This window comes from Pteropus alecto, unplaced genomic scaffold (assembly GCF_000325575.1).
Source record: "Pteropus alecto unplaced genomic scaffold, ASM32557v1 scaffold79, whole genome shotgun sequence".
In the NCBI taxonomy this organism is placed as follows: Eukaryota; Metazoa; Chordata; class Mammalia; order Chiroptera; family Pteropodidae; genus Pteropus; species Pteropus alecto.
The window spans coordinates 18,480,588-18,503,699 of record NW_006494612.1 but is presented as its reverse complement, the minus strand read 5'-3'; the positions used below and the strand labels follow the sequence as shown (position 1 = coordinate 18,503,699).

General features: G+C 32.3%; 1 protein-coding gene across 9 annotated transcripts in view; it reads left to right on the top strand.

Moving 5' to 3' along the window:
• Positions 1–23,112, top strand: part of PTPRK (protein tyrosine phosphatase, receptor type K) — a 483,452-nt gene that overhangs the window by 258,007 nt on the left and 202,333 nt on the right. For all 9 annotated transcript variants that reach the window (XM_025042408.1, XM_015600081.2, XM_025042412.1 and 6 more), the window contains exons 4-5: positions 889–970; positions 2,986–3,101. In XM_025042408.1, the coding sequence (XP_024898176.1) occupies positions 889–970; positions 2,986–3,101 (198 nt within the window). The remainder of the gene's footprint in view (positions 1–888; positions 971–2,985; positions 3,102–23,112) is intronic.

Here is a 23,112-nt window from a genome sequence, read left to right as displayed (position 1 = left end):
TGAGTCGTATGAATTCTTTGTATATTTTGGATATTAGGCCCTTATTGGAGATGTTGCTTGCAAATATATTTTTCTATTCGGATGGTTGTCTCTTTATCTTATTGACAATTTCTTTTGCTGAGTAGAAGCTTTTTAGTTTGATGTAGTCTCATTCATTTATTTTTGCTTTTACTTCCCTTGCCTTTGAGGTCAAATTCATAAAATCCTCTTTAAGACCAAGATCCATGAGTTTATTAGTTCCTATGTTTTCTTCTGTGTAATTTATTGTTTCAAGTCTTATATTCAGAACCTGAATCCATTTTGAGTTAATTTTGGCGTGTGGTGATAGACAACAGTCTAGTTTCATTCTTTTGCAGGTGGCTTTCCAGTTTTCCCAGCACCATTTATTGAAGAGACTTTCCTTTTTCCACTGTATGTTTTGGCTCTTTTGTTGAAAATTATTTGCCCATATGAGCAATGCCTAGATTATTTGTTATCTCCCCTGGTTAGCTTACTGCTTGGCATATTGTAGGTGCTCAGTGTATGTTAAATACATAACAAAAAATAGAGAACATCAATAAGAGAAAATTTAGAGATATGAGATTTTCTGTGTCTGCCTCTTCATTCTGCCTAGATATTGCCCATTCAGGAAATCTAACAACACTTAGTAGTAGTTACTTAAAAAATTTAATCAGAGCTACTTGACCTCAGTAATTTGATTGCTCTTCAAAAAACAATTTTTGTTTACCTGTACAAGGTTCAGGAAATTACATTATAAGGTAAATTTTTAATTCTTATAGGAAAAAAAATCAAACTAAATTTTCTTGAGAATTTTATAGCTATTCTTCTTTTTCTGTGAAAACTCCTTATAAATGATTGTTGTAAATGTTTTCTATTTCTTCCTGACAGGTAATATTTGAAGCCGAAGTCTCAGGAGGGAGAAGTGGTTATATTGCCATTGATGACATCCAAGTATTGAGTTACCCTTGTGGTAGGTTGTGATTAAGAATTGTATTTTTCTATGTTCTTTCAACACTTGTCTTATATTGGCAGTGACTGTTGATTGTTTATCGCTTGGTCATTGCTGTCTCTTTTGTTGCTAACTCCTAGCCTTCTGTTCAGTTTAAAAAAAAAAAAACACTGAAATATTTCTAGAGTTTTCGAATCAAATATTTTTTGTCTTGTGATTAATTGTACACATATTAAAAGATTATTTCAGTTATTTAATTGCTGAGAACAAAATAAAAATGTAAGTTGAACTCTAGATAGGATTTGTTCCATCTTTTGATTTTACTAAGTTTTCTCAGAAAGCAAAGAAGAACAAATCAGAGTTCAACTAAAAGGAAAATAAAAAGAAACCTCACTAACTTATGTGATCTGCTAAATTGAAAGTGGGAATAAAGTTGAGAATGAATCAGTTCACCTTATTCTGAATTTAGGACTGATATTTTTATGTCATAATAAATATCAAGTTAATCCATATTGAACAACAAAACAAGAGGAAGCAAACAAAACAAGAAACTCAGTTTACTAACACATAATTTTGTTGTTAGATGCATATTGGTTAGTTTTCAGATTGTGTAGCTAAATTTGTGTTTATATCACATTTCCTGAAAGACAATTATTGCATGGATTCAGTATAGCCAGCTGTAAAAAGCTGGCTTCAATGCAAATTTTACCTGTATTTCCACACAGCAACATTTTATAGGGCCATGATCTCTAGATGATGTGTTCAGTCATTTTCCCGGTAGAAATTTTCTAACACTTCATAAACAGCATGCACGGGGTCATCGTGCCAGGTGTCAAGCCTTGGTGAGTGGTTGTAAAACCCTAATCTGGTTATAAAATCACCTATGGAGTATGGCAAATCCCTGATGGTGTTCTGATTCAGTAGGTCTGGGTGGGACCTGAGAATTTGTATTTCTAATAAGTTCCCAGGTGATGCCGATATTGCTGGTCTGGAATTCACAATTTGAGAACCACTGTTCTAGATCACGTTCTAGTTAAAGCACCCCTTTTTCAGAAGTGCCTTCTGACATGATGCACTGTAGAAAGACGTAGCTGAGAAGGGTCAAGTGATTTATTATATATTATATACTGAGAAGGGTCAATGTTCAAGTTGGTTTACTAAATTCTTTCAGTCTGTTAGTGTATTAAAACAATGTTTCCAGTTACACTCTTAAAAGAGCATCGTTAAGAAAAAGCTTTTATTAATAAAAAAAAATTTTAAATACATGAATTGAGCACAACAGCAGTTTCATTGTGATATGGGCCTCCATGAAATTTTTTACTCACTGAGGCTCAGCTTTTCTTGTTCTATTTCCTTTCAGTTGAAAACATGAATAATCTTCAGTTTTAAAAGGTAATTATAGAGAACATGAGTTTGACAGTCATCTAACTCATGCATAGTATATTTTGACTGCAGTCATCACTTTTGTTGATCTAATATTTCTTTTGGGTAACTTTCTTAGGACTATAAAGGAATAAGAAGTAGATTTACCAACAGTTTAGCTGATATTGTATTTGAGAGAAATAAAATATTCCCTTGTTTGAAGTACTAGAGGATTATAGCTATTGAAATAAAAAAAATCTAACTACTTAAAGAGTAACTTAATAGTTCAACAGCCTTGTATATGTCAGTATTTTAGATATCATTATATTTTTCCATTATGCTCTGTTTTATGGGTATTTGATCTCTGTTTGCTTTGACTTGGAACTGTTTTACATGCTGTGGAAGTCCTTTAGCAGTAATTGTTGAGTGCTCACTCTGTATAGAACAGTGCTCTGGTAATTATGGAGCAATAAATAATAGAGTGACTAAGAAAAAGAACGGTGAGAGAGAGAGAAAATAGTTTCTTTCAGCACAGAGAAAACTCAATTTTCTTCCATATGATATTAGTCTTGGCCAAAGGTAAAAAAGCATTAACAACATTATTCTGTTGGGAAAAAGTAACATGGTATGTTTTCTTCATGTGAAAACAATAATTTTTTTTCCTGCCTTCACAGATAAATCTCCTCATTTCCTCCGTCTGGGGGACGTAGAGGTCAATGCAGGGCAGAATGCTACATTTCAGTGTATTGCTACGGGGAGAGATGCTGTGCATAACAAGCTGTGGCTGCAGGTAAGCACACATTGGCAGCTGAGCTAAAGGGCACACTTAATTGAAAAAAAAAATACAAATGTACTGTTTATAGTCTCATTCTTTTCTCTGTGTGTGTATGTTGGGCAGGGGGGAGGGAGGAAGAGAGAGAGAGAGAGTCAGTCTTATGTAGGTTTGATTTAATTGGCTGCAGATTCATTTTAGAATTTCTATATTCATTGAAATATGAATAAAAATATAACAGTGTATAGTTAATAAGTGTGAGGATTAGTTTCTAATGAAATCTAATTCTCTAATGTCACATTCGAACTAAAAACAAGTTTTCTACATCCATTTAATATAGGAATTAAATAAAACTCTCCTCATTTAATATTTTAAAAACTCAATTTATGAGATTATAGTACTTAAGTAAGAACTGTCATACTATGATAAATTTTTTAAAAGTATTTTAAGAAACTTGGGAGTATGTCTAGAAATGTGAATTAGAAGGGAACCAATTAAATTTTTTTTTCAGAATTTTCATATATAAGTCAATCACAGATCTGAAGTCAAGACATGACATTTGCTTTGTATATAAGTACCCAACAGGAAATTAATACACTCGGGAATGTGTCATGTTTTCAGAGACTGTCAGTCAATCCAGGGGCAGTGGGGACAGGAAAGGAATTGAGAGCACATTTATCATCCTCTGAGCACATTTGCTGCTGTTGTTGTTGTTATTATTATTAATTATTATTATTATTTTGTTTCTATTTGCATCAGAATGAGGAAAGGGATTTAATTAATTATAAATTAATACACTCGGGAATGTGTCATGTTTTCAGAGACTGTCAGTCAATCCAGGGGCAGTGGGGACAGGAAAGGAATTGAGAGCACATTTATCATCCTCTGAGCACATTTGCTGCTGTTGTTGTTGTTATTATTATTAATTATTATTATTATTTTGTTTCTATTTGCATCAGAATGAGGAAAGGGATTTAATTAATTATAATTTAAATTCCTGCAAATGCCAGTAGAGACCAAAAAGAAAAATTATTGTAAGATTATGTTAGTTTCTTGAACATAGGTATCAGGATTTATTTTACTGTATCTTTAGAGAGGTGAAATTAGTGTTGAGGATAATCATTAGTTTGCAGGTGGTTTGGGTAATAATTATAACAAATGATTATTAAAATCATACCTAGTATAATGCCTAATATTATATTAGATTTTAAAAAGTGAGTTATTTTATCCAATTCCCACAATATAATTGGATAACAAATGCACTGCATATAAATCTAATTATTAGTACTTTTATAGTTTGTTTGATTTTCAGGTATCAGGATATCATACTGAATATGTGAAAATGAAATGAAGCCCCTCCTTCTTTCTGACTATTCTAATTTCCCCTACAGATATTGAAATATAAGATAATTCTTCCTGGAGAGCAATTTGTATAATGTACAACTTGTTTTATCAGCTACGTATTAAATCAGAGTCATACTTTTTCTCTCTCAGCCTAAATAATAGTTTTAAAAATACTTTTAGACATATTTTCTAATTATTTTGCTAATTATTTTTTATTTAAGTGGGAACATTAGTTGGCATTTGACTTTAGTTGTGATCCAGGTAGTCTTGCCTTGGAGAACTAGAGGCTCTGCAGTCTGCCCCTAGTTTTATGCCCCAGGGTTTAATGTGACATTGAAATAAAAAGGGTTTTGTATCCTCAGACACCAGCTGCCTTCTGGCAACAAAGACTTTCTAGCCATGCAGGTCTGAGTGGGTTGCAGTCAAAATACTGCTCATTTTTGCTTTTTACTTTTGTAGATTGACTCATTTCATTATAGTTTCTTAAAGATTTCATTCTGCCATTTTCAAACAAAGATGACATAAAAATATTCTGTGAGACTCCGAGTCTGCTTTCTTCTTTTCTCCTCACCAAGGTGTTTTTGCGTATTTCTCTTCTGTTTTGACATTGAGATTGCTCAATTCCTCAGCAGTTTGCATATTCACCTTATTCATTAAAAAGCTTTTCTGCATTTTTCAGAAATATTACTTAGGTTACCTTAACTTATGCTCTTAAATATTCTTCTTCATGCTTAATAAATACTGAAAAATATCAATTATTTGATTTAGGTATGTTTTCAAATGAATAAGACTAGTTATTATACATGTGTAAAATGAGTCAACCAGCTAATGACTTAAAAAACTTATCCATCTTTTATTAAAAGTAGTTGAAACATAATAAAGTAGGAAGAATCTTGATCCCACAATAAATCTATAAGTCAACCCATACAAATATATATGTCAAGTCATTTTTGCTTGGCATAGAACTTCCCAGAAATCACGAGGTCAACTTCTTAATTCTAACCTTAATTCTAACACTTTAACCTTGGTAACTCAGTTAATTGTGTGAGCTTAGAGAATTCAGTGAACCATTCTAGGCCTCTATTTTATTATCTATAAAGAGAAATGTTAGATAGAGACTAAAATCTCTCTCAGCTAAAGATACTAAACTAGTTCTTTATAGTATTTTTGATGGTCTGAAACATTAACTTGATTACCTTTTCTTCAGTGAAATTATGTTATTAGTTTTGTTGGGTGAGAAAAAGTCCATTAAATTAAGTATTATTGTGAAAACAATTGTGTGAAATATCTGCTGACAGTAATGAGGATGAATGTACTCCAAACAGCTCAATGAAAGGTCACTGCATTCTACCAAAGAAGCAATAAAATAATGGAGTAGCCATTGTACCTTCCATGGTCAGGTATAATAAAAAATGTCCATCAACTATTTATGTTGTCCAGATCACTTACATTATGCAGTATTGTGCTTCATATGGTAAAATTCTTTCTAAATATGGAATGAAGTTATACACTAGAAAAGTAGTCAATTTTCTGTTTTAAAGGAAAAATAATATACTACATCTTCTATGAAAGATACTGACCAAAATGCCTGATACTATTTGATATTTATAATAATTTAGGTATGGAAATACATGTGGAAAATAAAACCTCGATTATTAATTGTCTTTAGCTTACAATTTATATTTCAATCATTTTTATTATTTAAAATGACATATAAGTTAGGTTAATTTAAAAAAATCACAAAAAAAGCAATGAATGAGATACCTGAGCTAATGTAGGATAAGTCATGAAGCCTATTGTAGTGGTTCTGGATTTATTTTCACGGAGTGTTCTTTTCTATAAAATCTCAGATTATATAATTATAGAGTCCTAGAAGAAGGTCTTTCATTCTAGACATTTAGAAAACAATGACAAAAATATAACCAAATTAACCTCCTTGTATATGCTGAGTGAACTGCAGGTGCATATAGAAACATGGATGAATTTTTTTAGAAGTCCGTTGAGAGCCAATAAGATAGAAATGTGAAATTAGGAGGTTTGGGTGAAATTATGAGATTTTCTGGAACATCGTTTTAAAAAGTGTTATGAAATTTGTTCATATGAGATAAGGATTTAGAGTAAAGCCTTCAGTCAGTCTTAAAGACTTTGCAAATTCCTTTTCTATAATAAAGCTCAATGAAATATCATATAATTAAGTATAAGTAGAATGTTTTTGTCAAATTACCATTTGCAATTTTTTTTTTTCGCACATAAACAGATGTTTTTCAATTCTTACAACAAGTTTCAGAACTAAACCATTTTATGTTCCTAAGGAACCCCCAGGGGTAGAGAATTTGTGGATCATAACTTGAGGTTTAGGGTAAAACAAAGGTTATGGAAATTAAGATGACAAATTAAATTTTAATGTATAATTCATACTGGTTATGTTCCTGAGTAAAATAATAAAAAACATTTTGTTATATTCCTGAGAAGCGTCAGATCATATTTTCACAGAAAAATGAGAAATTAGTTTATACAATATTGTAGGGTAAAAATTTTAGTCATGTCTTTTTTTTATTCCAACTCTTACTCATATGAACTCATAGTAATGGCAGGAAAAAGTGAATATATAAGCCAACAACTAACATATGACACAGCAGTTCCAACTCCTAATATCTACCTATCCAAGAGAAATAAAGGCACATACTCACAAAAAGACTTGAACAAGAATGTTTATAACAGTTTTATTCATATTAAGCAATACTTGTAAAGATCTCAAATGTTCACTAACAGGGAAGTATAGATAAACAATTTGTGGTTCATTCAAGCGATAAAATACTACTCAGAAATAATAAAGAATGAACTACTGACACATGTACCAGTATGGATTATCTCAACACCATATGTTTTCATAAGGACAGATGTAAAAGATTGCATGTTATATGATTCAATTTATGTTAAGTTCCAGAAGAGATAAAACTAAGCTACGGTAATAGAAATCAGAACAGTATTTGCCTCTGAGGGGTCAGGATCATCTAGAAGTGGGCAAGGGGTAACTTTCTGAGGTAATTAAATGTCTAAATCTTTGTTGGGGCGTTAGGTCTATGGGTTTATGGGTGTATATAGATTTGTCAGAAGTTAACACATGTCTAATTCACTGTATAAACAGTTTACCTCAATAAACCATGAATGAGGAAAAAAGTGAGTGTATAAAACATTTTATCAAATATTTTGGTTACTGGCGGTACTAATCAAGCCATAGATGGCAATAGCCTACAAATATTAACTATATTTTTGTCCATCTTGTCCTTTTTTGATGTGATTTGATCAGGTTCAAAGGTAATTTTTCAGTTTTAGTCTAAGGTGAAATATAAAATAAAGTATGTTCTGAATGTTCTGTTATTATAACTTCTTAGGGTGTGAAAGAGTTGAAACAGAGGTTGAACTATAACTTATAAATTAGTATTTTTTCATGAAAGTCCAGTATAAGTGGACACCTACATGGCAAATCAAATAGAGCCTGTTGCTGGAACATCTGTCAGACCATATGCTTTGGCTTCGGGTTCAGTGTAGAAACTAAAGTGCTAATGACTCCATCTATCATTACAGAGCTTCATGGGCATGGATCATTGGATTAGACAGAGAAATTCGACTGTGGAGTTATTGAAAGTAGGGAATTGTGTGGGTAGATTTGGTGGCACCATTTGTTTTGGTGAATTGAAATGAGGCTGCTTAATGTGTGACTGGTAATCCTATGCAGAGTGCCATCAAAGCTGTGGCAACTGGATCAGTCTGTCAGTAATCTCCAGAGATTCTGGCACTGTGCCACCTGAAGTGGGCCTGCCAAAACAGGAAAGTCAGCCATCGCTTTGCCCTTGGTGAGGTTTGTCACTGCTAATGTAGTGTGATATGGCTAGTTTCTCAGCCAAAGGAAATGTCATTCTTTATGAAGCAATAGATAATTTAAGCGGTGGATTGGGAGTAATAATTACAGAATAAAATTAGTAAAGGTGATGCAAATAGCTCTAAAAAATAACCAGAGAAAGGCTGACCTCTTACAGTAGCAACTGTTATCAGGCTAGAGTCAATGAAAATGGTTGGTCTGAACCTTCTGGCCACACAGTCTTTTATCTATCCAGGCAAATATGGCCTTGCTCCTGTATTCCATGTGAGCACTGCCATGGAACAGTGGCAATCAGAAGCATGCTTTTAAAAAAATGAGTTAATTTGAACATATAAAAATTTTAACTAGTGAGGTATATCACTATACTATTTCAAATTCTCATTGCTCACAAAGCTCTTTATAGTGCTGTTATGTTAGTTTTCCTGTGCCTGTTTATACTGCTCTGTGAAATGCCTGGATGTTTGCAGTATATTTAATTTCCATGAGAGATTTTACTATCTTTCATAGTTTCTTTTTGAGAAAAATCTTATAATTTTGCATTTATTATAATGGAGGAAAATTCTTGGACAAAATTAAGCTAGGCCTAGAAACATGTAGTTTTTATGTGGTCAGGTCATTGAAAACTAATTTGAGAGAAATATTTCAAAGCCAAATTGTTTAAACATGTAGTATGTGATTAGATACCATAAAAAAAAAAAGGAATAAGATATATTAAAAATTGTCCCACTGTCTGGGCTTGGTGAAAATTCTGACGTTTCAGATTGTTCTTAATTGTGGCTGACACATATCTGAAATATTAGAATAACAAAAGGCAGTATATAATAGTAGGACAGCAAGTAAAGCTGAAGTGATGTCAGAATGGTTAAAGGAACGTATTATAAATATATCTTGAGATTGTGAGAGATTGGATACATTTCTTTAAATCCTAGAAAATTGGAAATATATAAGAGGTATTTAATTTGTTCTATAAAGAGACTAAAGTACAGTAATTACTAATGGTTTGAAGCTATATGGTGAGAGATATAAGACTGATTATAAGGAAGAACTTTGTATTTGTAGGACTGTTAAAACTTAAGAATGAGCTACTCCAAGAGGTAGTACAATTAAAATTAGTGGAAGTATCCAAGGATAGTCTGGATAAGCACTTGCTGAAGATGTAGCATTAGGCTGGATTCTTTTTAAAGATCTTTTTAGCCCTGAGAGATGTACCTATAACTAAGAAAAGACAATATACAATATAAATACTGTACTATTACAGAGTTGACAGAAAGCAACATAGAGTGTTTGGCGAAATCACTAAGGACAGTTTGAGTCTTTGAAGGACATATGTGACTTGAATAAGCAAAGATTTAGTGGGCATAGATATCACTAAATATTAGTGTATGTTTATGTGGTTGGAATAGGAACTACAGGAGGAAGATCTTATGGAAGTGTAAGGTTCACAAAGGGAAGTAGAGGTAAATACAGTCTATTACAGGATTAAGACTAGGCCGTGATATGGAGACAGTAGCACGAAAGAAGCTCCTATTAGCAGTACAGACATCAGGTAGTGGGGCCCTAAGACTGGACAGTGCTGGTAGAACTGGAAAATATGTGAGTAGAGGAGAGGGACAAATGAAAGAAGACAATAGAATTTTGGATGTGGTAGGTACCAGTCGACTGAATTTGAGGAAGATATGAGAATGAATTAATAAAGACAGTTTTTTAAATTTCCTCAAAAGTTTATTTTTTTCAGCCAGTCGATGAGTTCGTTTGCTCATTTTCTGTCTTATAACAAATTTATCTGTGAGATTTATTTGTTTACTTTTTTCCTTCTGCATTAATAACTCCATATAAGTTATCCTAAATATTGAAAAATGAGGCTACATTCCCATTACTTTAGATTCTTTTTAACCTTAAAAGTTTATCAAGACAGTTTGAAGCTATGGCTAAGTTAAACCTCTGGGTGTTCCTGGTATCACTGAGGGAAGGCTCTTGGCTTCTCTGTGCCTCGTGGCTGACGGAATAGGAGTGATGTCAGAGAGGAGTGTTATCTATGTCTGTTGTGCTTTCCTGACTTGTAAACTGCTCTTGACTTAAACTGATAGATGAACACTAGCCTGCTATTTAATTCTAATTTTCTCTGTTTATCCTTCATTTAAGCAGTAGTGATTTTTTTTTTTTTCTGTGTATATGCTGATTTACAATTAATTCTGCTCCACTTAAAAGACCATGTTCTATTTGGTAGCTAATTGCTATCATTCTTGTCAGCCCTGTTTTTCCTCAGGACATTGGTTTATTTGAGTTCATGGCATTAATTTCTTCCTTCATGGCTTCATAGAAAGAATTATGGTCTGTGGTCTTGAAGTAAAGTCACTGACCAAGTATGATTGACTATAATGTTTTTATTTTACATTCAGCATTTTGGATATGTATCTATGTAACGATGAGCATCGGAATATTTAAATTTAATTTTTAGGACTGTTGAATGTTCCCGAGGTCATTTTAGTTTGCTTTATGTGGTTTTCTACCATAAAGGTTTCAATGCCTTAAAGATATAGTTCATTCTTTTCTCTTTTCAATAATTTATAGACTTGAGAGTTTGTTGTCTACATATTACATAATTGATTATAAATTAATATAATATAATGTGTGGAATATTCTTTATCTTAACTATCTCTGGAGCATACTGTAAAAGCCTGGCAGTCATGGACACTCAAGGATTTCTTCTTATCAATAATTATAAATAACAACTTACTGCTTTTTCTGTGCAGGAAAAATGTACTCTCCTACCGTTCCTTAAAGTGCATTTCCAAGATGTGTAACATCAAGCACTTTACAACTGTCTATTGATCTCCTATTATCAGTATTACCACATGGGGCTCTGGCAGCAGGTGGGGTTTCTTCTTTATGAGGAATATAATATAAAGATCTAATATTTATAAAATAATTTTATCGTAAAGTAAAATAGATATAGAAAGCCACACATGGGTAAAATGTATGACTCAATGACTTATGAGTATGCATCACATAAGTCAAGACAGAGACTTTGTCAGCTATCTTAGAGGTTCTTTCCAAGTACTGCATCCCAGGTACAACCGACCCATCTCCCAAACCGCTACAAATAACAATTATCATGACTTTTAGACCTTGTTTGGGTTTTATCATTTTTTTAAATATGTCCATAGACACTGTAAATTATTAGTCTTGTCTGCTTTAAAAAATGTCTCTGAAAGTCTCTTTCAATCTTTGGGTCTACCCTCTATCCTTTTCTTTTCCTCACAAATTATCTGCTGAGGAACCCAGCCATATAAAGTGTAGTTTCACAGAGTCTGTCTGCATTTAATGCTTGCATACAGATGTCTTCTTCAGTTCATCATGTTCTGAATTTTCTGCAAATTGGCAGCATGATGCAGAGTCAAGTCTGATCCTTTAGCAGTACTAGAGGTGGCACTTGGTATGATTGCAGGAGACACAGAATATTTTGGCTTTCTTTTTGTGGTCTTGGTAGCCATTGATATATACTACCTACATTTATTCCTGGAGGTTGTAACTTGTAATACTGTAATTCTATTATTTCTTTTGTATATGTTAGATAATAAAGAGACACTTCTCCTCATCTATTATTTGGCTACCCACTGACATAGTTCATTAGGAAAAGGAGAATAAATGCTGAAATCTCTGCTTTAATTACTTGTTTTCAATGTAATGAATTTGCTTCCTATCATCCTCCAAAAGTGACTGATTCTTCTCCTTTTATTTTAGTATTATGAACTTATAGACAAATATATTTAATGGACTTAAATGTATTTCAATTATTACTATTATTAAAACTCAGTAAGCCCCATCTTTGGGCAATGAGAACCACTTTAAGTTGGCTCTAGAGTCCTTTTGATATGACTTCAGTAGTCTTTTATAGCTTCTTTGCTATCTGGTGTTGTGAGATGTTTCGGTGTTATGTTGTATGTGATCTTCTCCAGACCTGGTGCCCTGGTTTGTTTTAGTGAGAAATTGTATTTCAGGACTATCATGTGGATGCTGAGGCATACTCATTGCTAGAGCTTTTCAGTGCACAGCACTAAGGGGGGGATATATACATATACATATACATATATGCACACACGCATACACAGATACAGATACACACACTTAAAGACAAAACATGTATGAATTCATATTAATATTCCAAATTCAAGCCTAAATATTTGTACTTGATGTTTTCTGTGTTACAATTTATCAGTTAAATCTTTTTTCTACACTAGTTCTTCATCCTCAATGACACGAAAGAAGGGATCATTAGAATATCCCATAATTTTTTTTAAATTTCATGTTGTTCTGAATACTTGTACCATACGTCTATTGTTAGCATATAGCCATTGCTTACTGTACTCTCTCTCACTCATCCTTTATTCAGTGTTAGTTCTATGTGTAACTGTGTTAATGTTCATCATCAGTTCACATATTACATCTTCCTAGTAATTTTGGTTGTTTGAAACTAATTTTCTATATTTCTCAAGAATAGCTAATGGAAACAATATTCCCTGAATTCTTAGGCATTGAAAATAGTTTATATGTCCTATTAATCTTAGTCAGGTTTGTAGGATATGAAATTCTTCATTTATGTTTTCTTTTCTTCAGTAACTTGAATACATGACTTTATTTTCTTCTGGTATAAACCTTTGCTGTCAAAATCTGATAATAAATTTCCTTTTCCTTTTAAGTTATCTATCTGCCTTTTCCAGATATTCAAAGGATTTTTTAAATTTCTTTAAAGATTCTAATTTCATCATAATATGTATCACTGTGGGTCATTCTGGGTTACTATTCTCAGGTATATGCTGTGTTCTTCCATTATATATTTAACTCATTTCCTGTTTAGAAAAAAATAAAAAGTTGCAACTTGCTCCTAGCATTAATTTAATTTTACATAAAAAAGCTATTTGAGGCTAAAGCAAATCTGATTGGTTTTCAGTGTGAAACTAAAATATAAAAACTGTTCTTGGATTTTTTTTTTTAACAGAACTTGTCTCTAATGTAACAGAAATGTATACATAAATTGGATTCATCAAATGAATCTTCGGGTAACAACTGTTAGCGAATGATATTAATATCACGTGTAGGAATTCAATGTATTATAGGATTCGACATTTTCAGAGATCAAGAATTACTATATTTCCAAAAATACATGCAAAACAGAAACTATCTTTGAGTATCCTAGGGTCATGTGGTCGTGTCATCAGATGTAACCAGTTGTCATTAGGATAATATTAACCTAGCAAGAATCACATGAAATTCTCTGATGAGGTTTTTAGAGAAAAAGATTTCTTTAGGGTTTCTGAGCAAGAATAGACTCCTGAATGTATATTTGCAAAAATGAGAGAAGAAGGGGTTAGGAGATGAGGGGCAGTAGATACAAATAATGGTGAGATGACCTGAGCCAGGCTCTCTGTCCTCTCTGCTCCATGTCTTCATCTAGACCATGGGCTAAAATCTGTTGCACCCACCTCATGGAAACATTGTGAGGGTCATCTGGACACCACATATGGAATCTCTTTTGAAAATATAAAATGCTTTCTAAATGCCAGACATTGTTACTGTCAACTTGGTGATTAACCAATAAACACAAGATTGATCTATTTTTATTAACCATAAAAAATGAGAAAAAATGACTGAAAAGTCAGTTCATGTGGGCTTGGTGAATGGTGACTGAGCTCTATAATGTCTGAAATCTGAGACCATGTCCATGGCACTGACAAGTCAATGGAATGAAAGCAATTGCCCTTATAGCGAACTACGTGAGATTTTCATTTCTATAAAGAAGGTCAGTTGAATGGCTTATGCTAGGCAGCATAAACCTAAAACTAAGTAATGCTGTCTTTGATTGTTACCATTAAACTGTAATTGGAACATTTTTGTTCAAAAAAATTACTATATTTTTAAAATGGAAATAGCACTCCTAAAAACAGAATGCTATAAATAGAATAATATCATTCGTTTCCAAAGACTTCTGATATACTAGAGCGATGCAAAAATAATAAAAGCGAGATATTTCATGGCAAACTTTGGTGGTTAGGTTAAGACTATAATCCACAAGTTATCTTGGGGTAAATGCTGCAGCCACAAGTGCCACCAGCAAGTATTCTCTGGGCAAATAGGAAATGGATTAAAAAAAATTTTTTTTTTAAATTTTCAGAAGTTTTTTTAAATTAAAATTTTAGTACTTTTTCTGTTCTCTTCTATATAGACTTCTGTTATTTCTGATCTTTTTTGCATATCATTATTATTAATTTTCTACCAAATTCTTTTTATTTTTTTAATTAAAAAAATTATTTTTTTAACGTTGTAGTTTGCTTAAGACATCACCTGTTGAGTTTATTTACTCTAGTTAATCATACTTTCTAAAATGATTTTTTATTTTTATTTTTATTTTTCTTGGAGTTCTGTCACATCATTTCTAAGTTTTATTAATGCCAATTGTTACTTTCTGTCATTAATTATTTTTTTAATACATTTTAGCTCATTTTGAAATATGAGATTGTGGTTTTGATGTGTTTAGAGAACATAATTTTTCTGACTTACTTTCCTTGAATCATAGTCTGCTTATTATCTTTTAAACTTATAATTTTATATTGGATTTCACCTTGATACTTTTAAGTTGCTCATTTTTATATGAAATCAGTTTTCTTGAAATTTTAAAATGAGATTTGGTTCAGAAAAAACTTTCTGATTTCACAAAATCCTTCTTTTGTTTGTTTGAGTTATGTTTAAAAATATGGCTACTTGCTTTCTGGGATTTCTTGACTTTGTTCTCACCTCCACTTGATCTAGACCTTTTCTTTCCTTACTGTGTCTTGTTCTTCTGTCTGTTTTTATAAGGCATATTCAGAAAGAGTAAATACTATGCTACTGCCACCAACTTCCCAGTATCCCCAGATGTAGTGGTTTAATTGTGTTGGTATCCTTGATCTACTCACCCTCCGTCTTACTATGAATGTATAGTTTTATCTTTGTAAATTCACATGCTTTTCATTTCCACTTTCTCCAGTGCAGTTTGAAGCAGCCAGCCAATCTCATTATATTTCTTAGTTTATCTGAATGTTCTATGGTAGCAAACACATGGTAATCCAAAACTTTACCTTCACGGGTATTTCATTAGGCATTTCTCATTGTGTTATGTTGCATATCTCTATTACTGTATTATGCTATGGACAGCAAGCAGTGTCTTCTTTACCAACGACAATAGACTTAATAGTGCCCTTAAATCTAATCAGATTAGAGAACCAATTCCTGAAAACCCAGTACCGAACCAATTCAGGAAACTCATCCTTAAAAATCTGTTCCTCCAGAACCATTACTGGTAACAAATGTATCTCTAACAGTCATGAAAAGCAGAACTAGTATATACATATATATTTCCAGATTTACTGCAAGTGATTGGTTTATGTGATTGTGGAGCTGGGGAACCATGTCTGAGTCTGTAGGGCAAGCCCTTGGGAAGAGCTAATGTATTCAGGCAGAGACTAAAATTGATATTCCCTCTAATTTAGGGAAGCCTCATCTCTGCTTTTAAGACATTTCAACCAAAATGTCTACCCACATTTTCTATTTCAACCGAAATGTCTACCCACATTTTCTATTTAACTTATGTCAATTGGTTATGGACTTTAATCTCATTTACAGAATACCTTCACAGAGACATTTAGGTTAGTGTTGGATTGAATAATGGTACTGTAGCCTATCTGAGTTCACACATCATAAGACCACCACAATTATCAAATATGTTATTTGCTTAGATATTGTATTATTATCTTCATAATCCTGCTATTATCAAGATTTGCAGTTAGAACTTTTGCACAAATATATCACCTTAATACTCTCAACATCTCTGTTGAGTAAGCAAGTACTATTTGATATTCCCATTTTTAGATGAAAAGGTGGAGAATTGAGAAGTACAGTAGTCCTTCCTTTTCCATGGTTTTTCTTTCCATGCTTTTAGATACCCATGGCCATCTGAGATTTGGAAATATTAAATGGAAAATTCATAAGTTTTCAATTGCATGCCATTCCGAGAAGCGTAATGAAATGTTGAGCCAGCCTACTCCATCCCACCCAGGATGTGAATTACCTTTTTTTCCAGTGTATTCATGCTGTTTATGTTACTCCCCCATTAGTCACTTAGTAGCTTTCTGGATTATCAGATAGACTGTCATAGTATTACAGTGCTTGTATTAAAGTAACCCTTGTTCTATTTAATAATGGCCCCGACATGCAAAAGTAGTGATGCTGACAATTTGAATATGCCACAAAGAAGGCCTAAAGTTTTTCCTTTAAGTGAAAGGTTGAAAGTTTTTGACTTAATAAGGAAAGAATATATATATATATATATAAAATGTATGCTAAGAGCGAATCTCCTATCAATGAAATTGTGAAGGAAAAAGAAATTGATGCTAGTTTTGCAGTCCCACCTCAAACAGCAAAAGTTATAGCCACAGTGCATGGTAAGTGCTTAGTTAAGATGGAAAAGGCATTAAATTTGTGGGTGGATGACATGAATAGAAAATGTGTTCCAACCTATGGCAATATATTATCCCAGTAATCATTGAACCCATACGAAGACTTTATCAAAGGATCCTCTGAAATGAGCAACACCAGGCCATTTACTGCCAGTAAAGGATAGTTACACAGATTCAGGAATAGATTTGGACTGAAAAATATAAAATTACTGCAGAGAGAGAAAAAGCCCATATTCACTTAATTTTTATTACAGAATGTTATTATAATTATTTTGTTTTATTATTAGTTATTATCATTAATCTCTTACTGTGCCCAATTTATAAATTAAACTTTATTGTAGGCATGGATATATACAAAATAACACTGTATATTTGAGTTTGGTACTATTCATGGTTTCAGACATCCACTGGAAGTCCTAGAACATATCCTATGTTGATAAGGGTGACTATTTAATAGGAAATTGTGAAACTAATATATGGTTGTTTCAGGGCTACTTACTCATCTCTCTTGTGTGGCTCCTCATATTGGTCTCCTTCTGCCAATACTGCAAAGATATCTATATTTCTTAGGTGAAAACTCCTTTCTTGTTTAATAAATGACTTTTTCTCTTTCATTACATTTGTGATCTCAATTCTAGTAATTTACTATCCTCGGCACATGTTTATCTTGCTTTATATCAGAGTTATAATATTTTCCACCTGTCTCTTTTTCTGTCTCAGACATCATTCACCTTGTTTGATCCTTATATTGCCAAATAGTAAATACTTTTGTGAACTTAGTGTTATCAGTTTTGTGTAATTATTCCTAGACTACCATTTTCTTATTAAGTGCTTAATCTATTGAAATAAATATAATTTCTAGTAGATATACAAATGAGTACTTTTCTCAAAATAACATGTTTCTAATTTTAGAAACATAATATTTAGAACACAGTGTTTCTAAATGCTTCAGTTTAATTGTTCAGTAATGATAATGATAGCTGTGTCATCCTTGTGAGAAAGAAGATATTTCATATGACAGAAAAGCTCATGTCCTTGGGATTAACTTGCTTGTATTGTTGTATAATTCACCTCAACCTCACTTAACTAATAGTGTGCAAATTTACTTGGGGTAAGTTGTGCAAAAAAGGGCAAATACTGACAAATCATATGCCATCCTCCTAATGCTATTAAATAAGAACCTACATACCAAACATAGGAAAACAGCTATCAGTAATTGATTATAGTTGAAAGTGACACTAACTCTAAAAGAATGAAGGAGTTATATGTCATTATGTGCTCAAGAACACCAGTGAAAAATAAATAAAACAATAAATGTAATTGAATTTTTTCTTCAAGTCAATAGAGTGAAATAATCTTTGCAAGTGTTCTAAGTGCCACATTATTTAATTTAAAATTAAATCAGATTAATTTTATTCCTCAAGCTTTGAAAAGAGAAGCTGAAATAAACTGTACCATGTATTAACTGTACCATATTAACTTTTAGGATTTGAAACTGAAAGTAGCTTTCTGGATTATCAGATAGACTGTCATAGTATTACAGTGCTTGTATTTTAACTGTACCATATTAGAAAGTCCAGAAAGTAGGAGGCTCTAGGAATTGTTGGCATCATTTCAGACTCATGATCAAGAGCCTAAGTCTATCTTTCTTCTTGATGTGCCATTCTTATCATTTTAGACATGACATGTGGGGGAGGGTAGGATCCACTGTGTCTTCTCTAGAAGTAAAGAATATTTCATTGGCCAGAATCAGGGTTTACCTCATTTTCAGATCTTCACTATTAATGAAATAGGATCACCATGATTGTTTTTGATCAGTGTGTCTCAAGCTGCAATATCTTGATGCATAATATAGGGATCTTCTTGTAATACTGACTTTGGTTTAGTAGGTCTAGAGTGATCTCTAGACTCACATTTGTAACAATCTGACAGGTAGTTTTCATGATGCTTGTCTGTAGACCACACTTTGAGTTGCAATGGGTTTGGTTAATAATCTGGTTATTATAGATGTTGGGAGTTAACCAATATTACCATTAGACTACTTTTTGCCAGGAAGCAAACCTGTCAAATAAACACTGCAAGTATCCTGCATGATGAAACTCACTTAGTTTAACAGACGAGTGATAATGCTCAGGGATTTCAATGACTTGCCAGGGTTATTTGGTAAATGACATGTCTCAGCAACCTATACTGGAGACAAAATACATAAGAAAGCATGAAAAGGATCTGGAGAAGGAGGAAGAGAAATAGACAAAAGCAAAGTGCTAGGTTATAGATTTTGGATCATATAATTTTATGATTCATTTCTCAGTATTTCTCAGAGTTTGGAATATTTGTAATGGAAAAATCATATAAAATGTCAAAGCAGGATAAAGAGCTTGTAACAGAAAAATAAATTTATAAGGGCAGAAAACTATATGCAAACATTGCTGTGTAAGAGAAATTTACCATTACCTCTTAATTCCTTCTTTACAGTTCTGCCCACTTTGCTGAAATGATAACTTGTAGTAAGGCAAAGTCCTATTTTTTGGATTATAAAAGAAAAAATTATTATTTTTGACTTCTGAAAGTACATGTAATCAATTGTCACTTTCAACTATAATCAATTACTGATAGCTGAGTAAAGAAAACAATATCTAGTATAGCAGATTATATTTTCTCATTGGTACAATGCATTGATTGAGGCTCAAAAAACTAATTCATTTGTTGGACTGGACCTATAATACAAATGAAAAAAAAAAGCAGCTTTGATTTAGTTTAGAAGAAATATGGCTGGATTTTGTTGTCATCAAACCTAGTTTTGAGTTTTAATGGTGTTACTAAGAGACTATATATCAAAATTTGAATCTTTCTGAGTCCTGATTATATGATCTTTAAGTGGAAATGACTGTCATAGTAAGTTTATGTGAGAGAATGATGATAGAACCAAAATAATAGCTAATATAATAGGTACATGGAGGTGCTTATTAAGTGATAAACTTGTATATTTCAAGGTAAACTTGTATATTTCAAGAGATAAATAGAATGTAATTCTTCTATATTCATTCGCTTTATAAATAATATGTATTGATATAAGCATATGTTATAATTATGTTTGTACATTAATACACACAGATATAAACATAGTGTAATCAACTTTGTGATCTCCTGATGGGATCACCTTTAGCAGGTCCTTCAATATCTCTGAGTCATTGTATAGTTCAGAAATTAGCTTGGTATAGTGATATCTAGAGGTCCTTGAGGTTCTATATTTAAAACTTCCTTTAGTATTAATTTTAATGAATTATTATTATATATTTCATTACGATAATTTATATAAACCTAAGAAAGAATTTTTGATTCTTATTTCTAAGTGAATTTAATTCATTTTAATAAAGAACTTGAACACCCACTAAAATATAATATGTTAACATACATCTGTAAAACTTGAAACCCTAACTTTGGAATGATTTCAGTACACAAAGTCTAAAGGACAAATATGAAATATGTTATAGAAGAGATTTAAGATAGAAAAGCCAGGTCATTACATTGTTATGATAATCTTTTGAGTTTCTGAGGCAGTATCCATGATAGTGTCAGTGGGAGTGGAAAACAGAGTATATTCAAATTGTTGGAATGCGAAGTGAAGATAGAGAGCAAGGAGCCAGACACCACCATAGCTTAAGTCGCTCTAGGGATCAGCTAGGAATGTCTAGGAGTAGTTCATTTCTGTTCTTGGATAACACAAATTTTTCATGAGAGCAAATGACCGATTCTAGCAAAAGTCAATAATTGTCTTAGAATAATTGCAAAAAAAGAAAAAAGAAAAGAAAAGTTAAAATCTTATATTGGCAATGCATAAACTATGGGAAGTTAAAAGAATCCAGAATTATTTCAGGCTAAAGAAACCCTCTTTGAAATGGATGGTTATAAAGTAAAGGGTCAGAAAGTGATGTCTCAGTGTTAATGATGAAGGTGTAAGGAATGGGACACAGAATCACAAGAAGAATTGAGAATCAGATGGTAACTATCATACCATGGGAAGTTGGATGTTACAAGAAATAGGATATGAAGGAAGGCTATTGGATGGCATCGTGACCAGGGCCATTTTGGGATCACTGAGATTATTTACAGGACTGTGGTGAAGAGGATAATTTGTCTTGGTAGATAACTGTGATGAGAATAGCATTTGGGCATGCTGGGGATCCCAGAAGTTGAGAGATTGTTGAGTGGGATAGTGGAAGAGTGGTTCGCAAGTGAGGAACTGGAATAAGGAGATCCTTCATGAATGCAGGTAAGATAGAAGAAAATGTATCCTTCTTTGAGAAAAGTTAGGAGCAAAGTGATATTGTGAAATGAATGCTGATTAAGATGGAAAGATAGAATAATGGTTATTAAGAGGGAAACTGAGTACTTAGAATCTCTTCACAAGAAAAGATGGATTTTTGAAAGGCGTGGTGTTAAAAGATGTATGTGTGTGCTTGCACACGACAATTTAGAAGGCAGTGCAGGCAACAGAGATTGGCTAGCTTTGCAGAACTGAGTGCATAAGTGGTAGAAAGATGACAAAAGGTTGAGAGTACAACTGGAGGGATAAAGTAGGAATATGAGGTGAGAGTGTGTACGGCTGTAAGGCATGCTGAGTTATGGTCCACCTTCCTAGTAGAAAGATTGTGTGAAACCATGTGATAATTGAAAAAAATGCTGCCTGAGGTTTTTCTGTTTGAGATGCTGGATAGACAGACATTCAGGTAAAGATTTTGGATAGGTAGGTAGCTATGAGTTTAGAGAAGTCAGGGCTTTTGAATATAAGTTGCTTTTTCTCTTTATTATTTATTATCCAGGGGAATGATCAGGGATCTTGGTATAAAAATCATGGAATGGTTGGGTAAGATAATTAATTAACAGAATACAGAATGAATAAAATATCATAAAATCATAATTTTTACTTTGTGTTCTTAAATATATATGTATGTGCTTGCCTACACATACATGCATATATTACATAATATATGTATCATATTTCAGATATAAAGAAGTGTGATTAAAGATACAGTGAATTTAAGGATTTAAAAAGTTATTAAAGTAATAAAGTGTTCTCTTTATTATTTACTTGATTGAAAAATACAAAGTATTTCAAACATACAAAAAATTGTTGAAAACAATAAATGATCCCTAATGTATTCACTGTTCTAATTTAATAGATGTTGAAATTTTTGTTTTCATTCATATCTTAATTTTTGTTAAGGAATTTTTAAAAAATTTATTTAAATATGCCTACATGTGTTTCAAGTCAGTGGAATACGGGAGCTGTCTTGTGATTGCCAATTGTTAATTTTTCAAGAATTTTAAGAGCCAAATGATATTACACTGATATTTTGAAGGTGACTATAGTAGGAGTATTTACATCACAGAAATTGAAAAATGGTAGAAATCACTACTTTATATTTTTAACGAGATGTTCAAAGTTTTCACCAAAACTACTGGTTTTAACTGTCTTCATTTTACTGCTACCTTGTATTTTATTGAATGGATAAATCTTATTTATCCACTACTCAGGAATATGTTGATCTTTCCCATATTTCTCTCTTACAAATTATTGTGAGTTCAGCAATCTTGTACATATCTCACTGATCACATATACAAGAGTGATTCAAATGTTGAAATGCAGAAGTGGAATTGTCGAATCCTAAGATTTATGCATCTTCAACTTTACTAGACAGTAAGCAATTATTTCTGAAATGACTATATCAGTTTACACTTTCACTAGTAATTTCAGGGTGTTTGTTTCCCATATCTAGTAGTATGAAATCATATATCTGGTAGTATGAAGGTATACCAGGGATACTTAGCATTTCATCAACAAGAAATGAGGTTGAGTATCTTCACTACTTATTTCCCATAGTGTGGCTTTTCTTTGTTCTTTGTGCTATCTTTGACATATAGAAATTTTAAAATTTAGGTTGAAGTTTTTCTTTTTACAATTATTAGATATATACATTTCTCTTTTTATAGCCTGTTTATTTTTTGATAGGGCTTTTTTGTCTCTTTTTACTGAACTGTAGATGTTTATGTAACCTGATTATTTATCTTTTGATGGTTATTTCCAGGAAAAATATCTTATCACAGTTTGTGGCTTTTTTTCACTTTATTTGTGATGTCTTTCAACATATAGAAGTAGTAAATTTTATTGTGGTTGAATTTTTCCACCATTTTTTTTAATGTTTATTGGTTTTGTGTGAGTCACCCAGATATCATAAAGATGTTTCCTAATATTTTATTTTGAAAATTGACAGATAAGCTTTTAACATTTAGGTTCATTTGATTACTT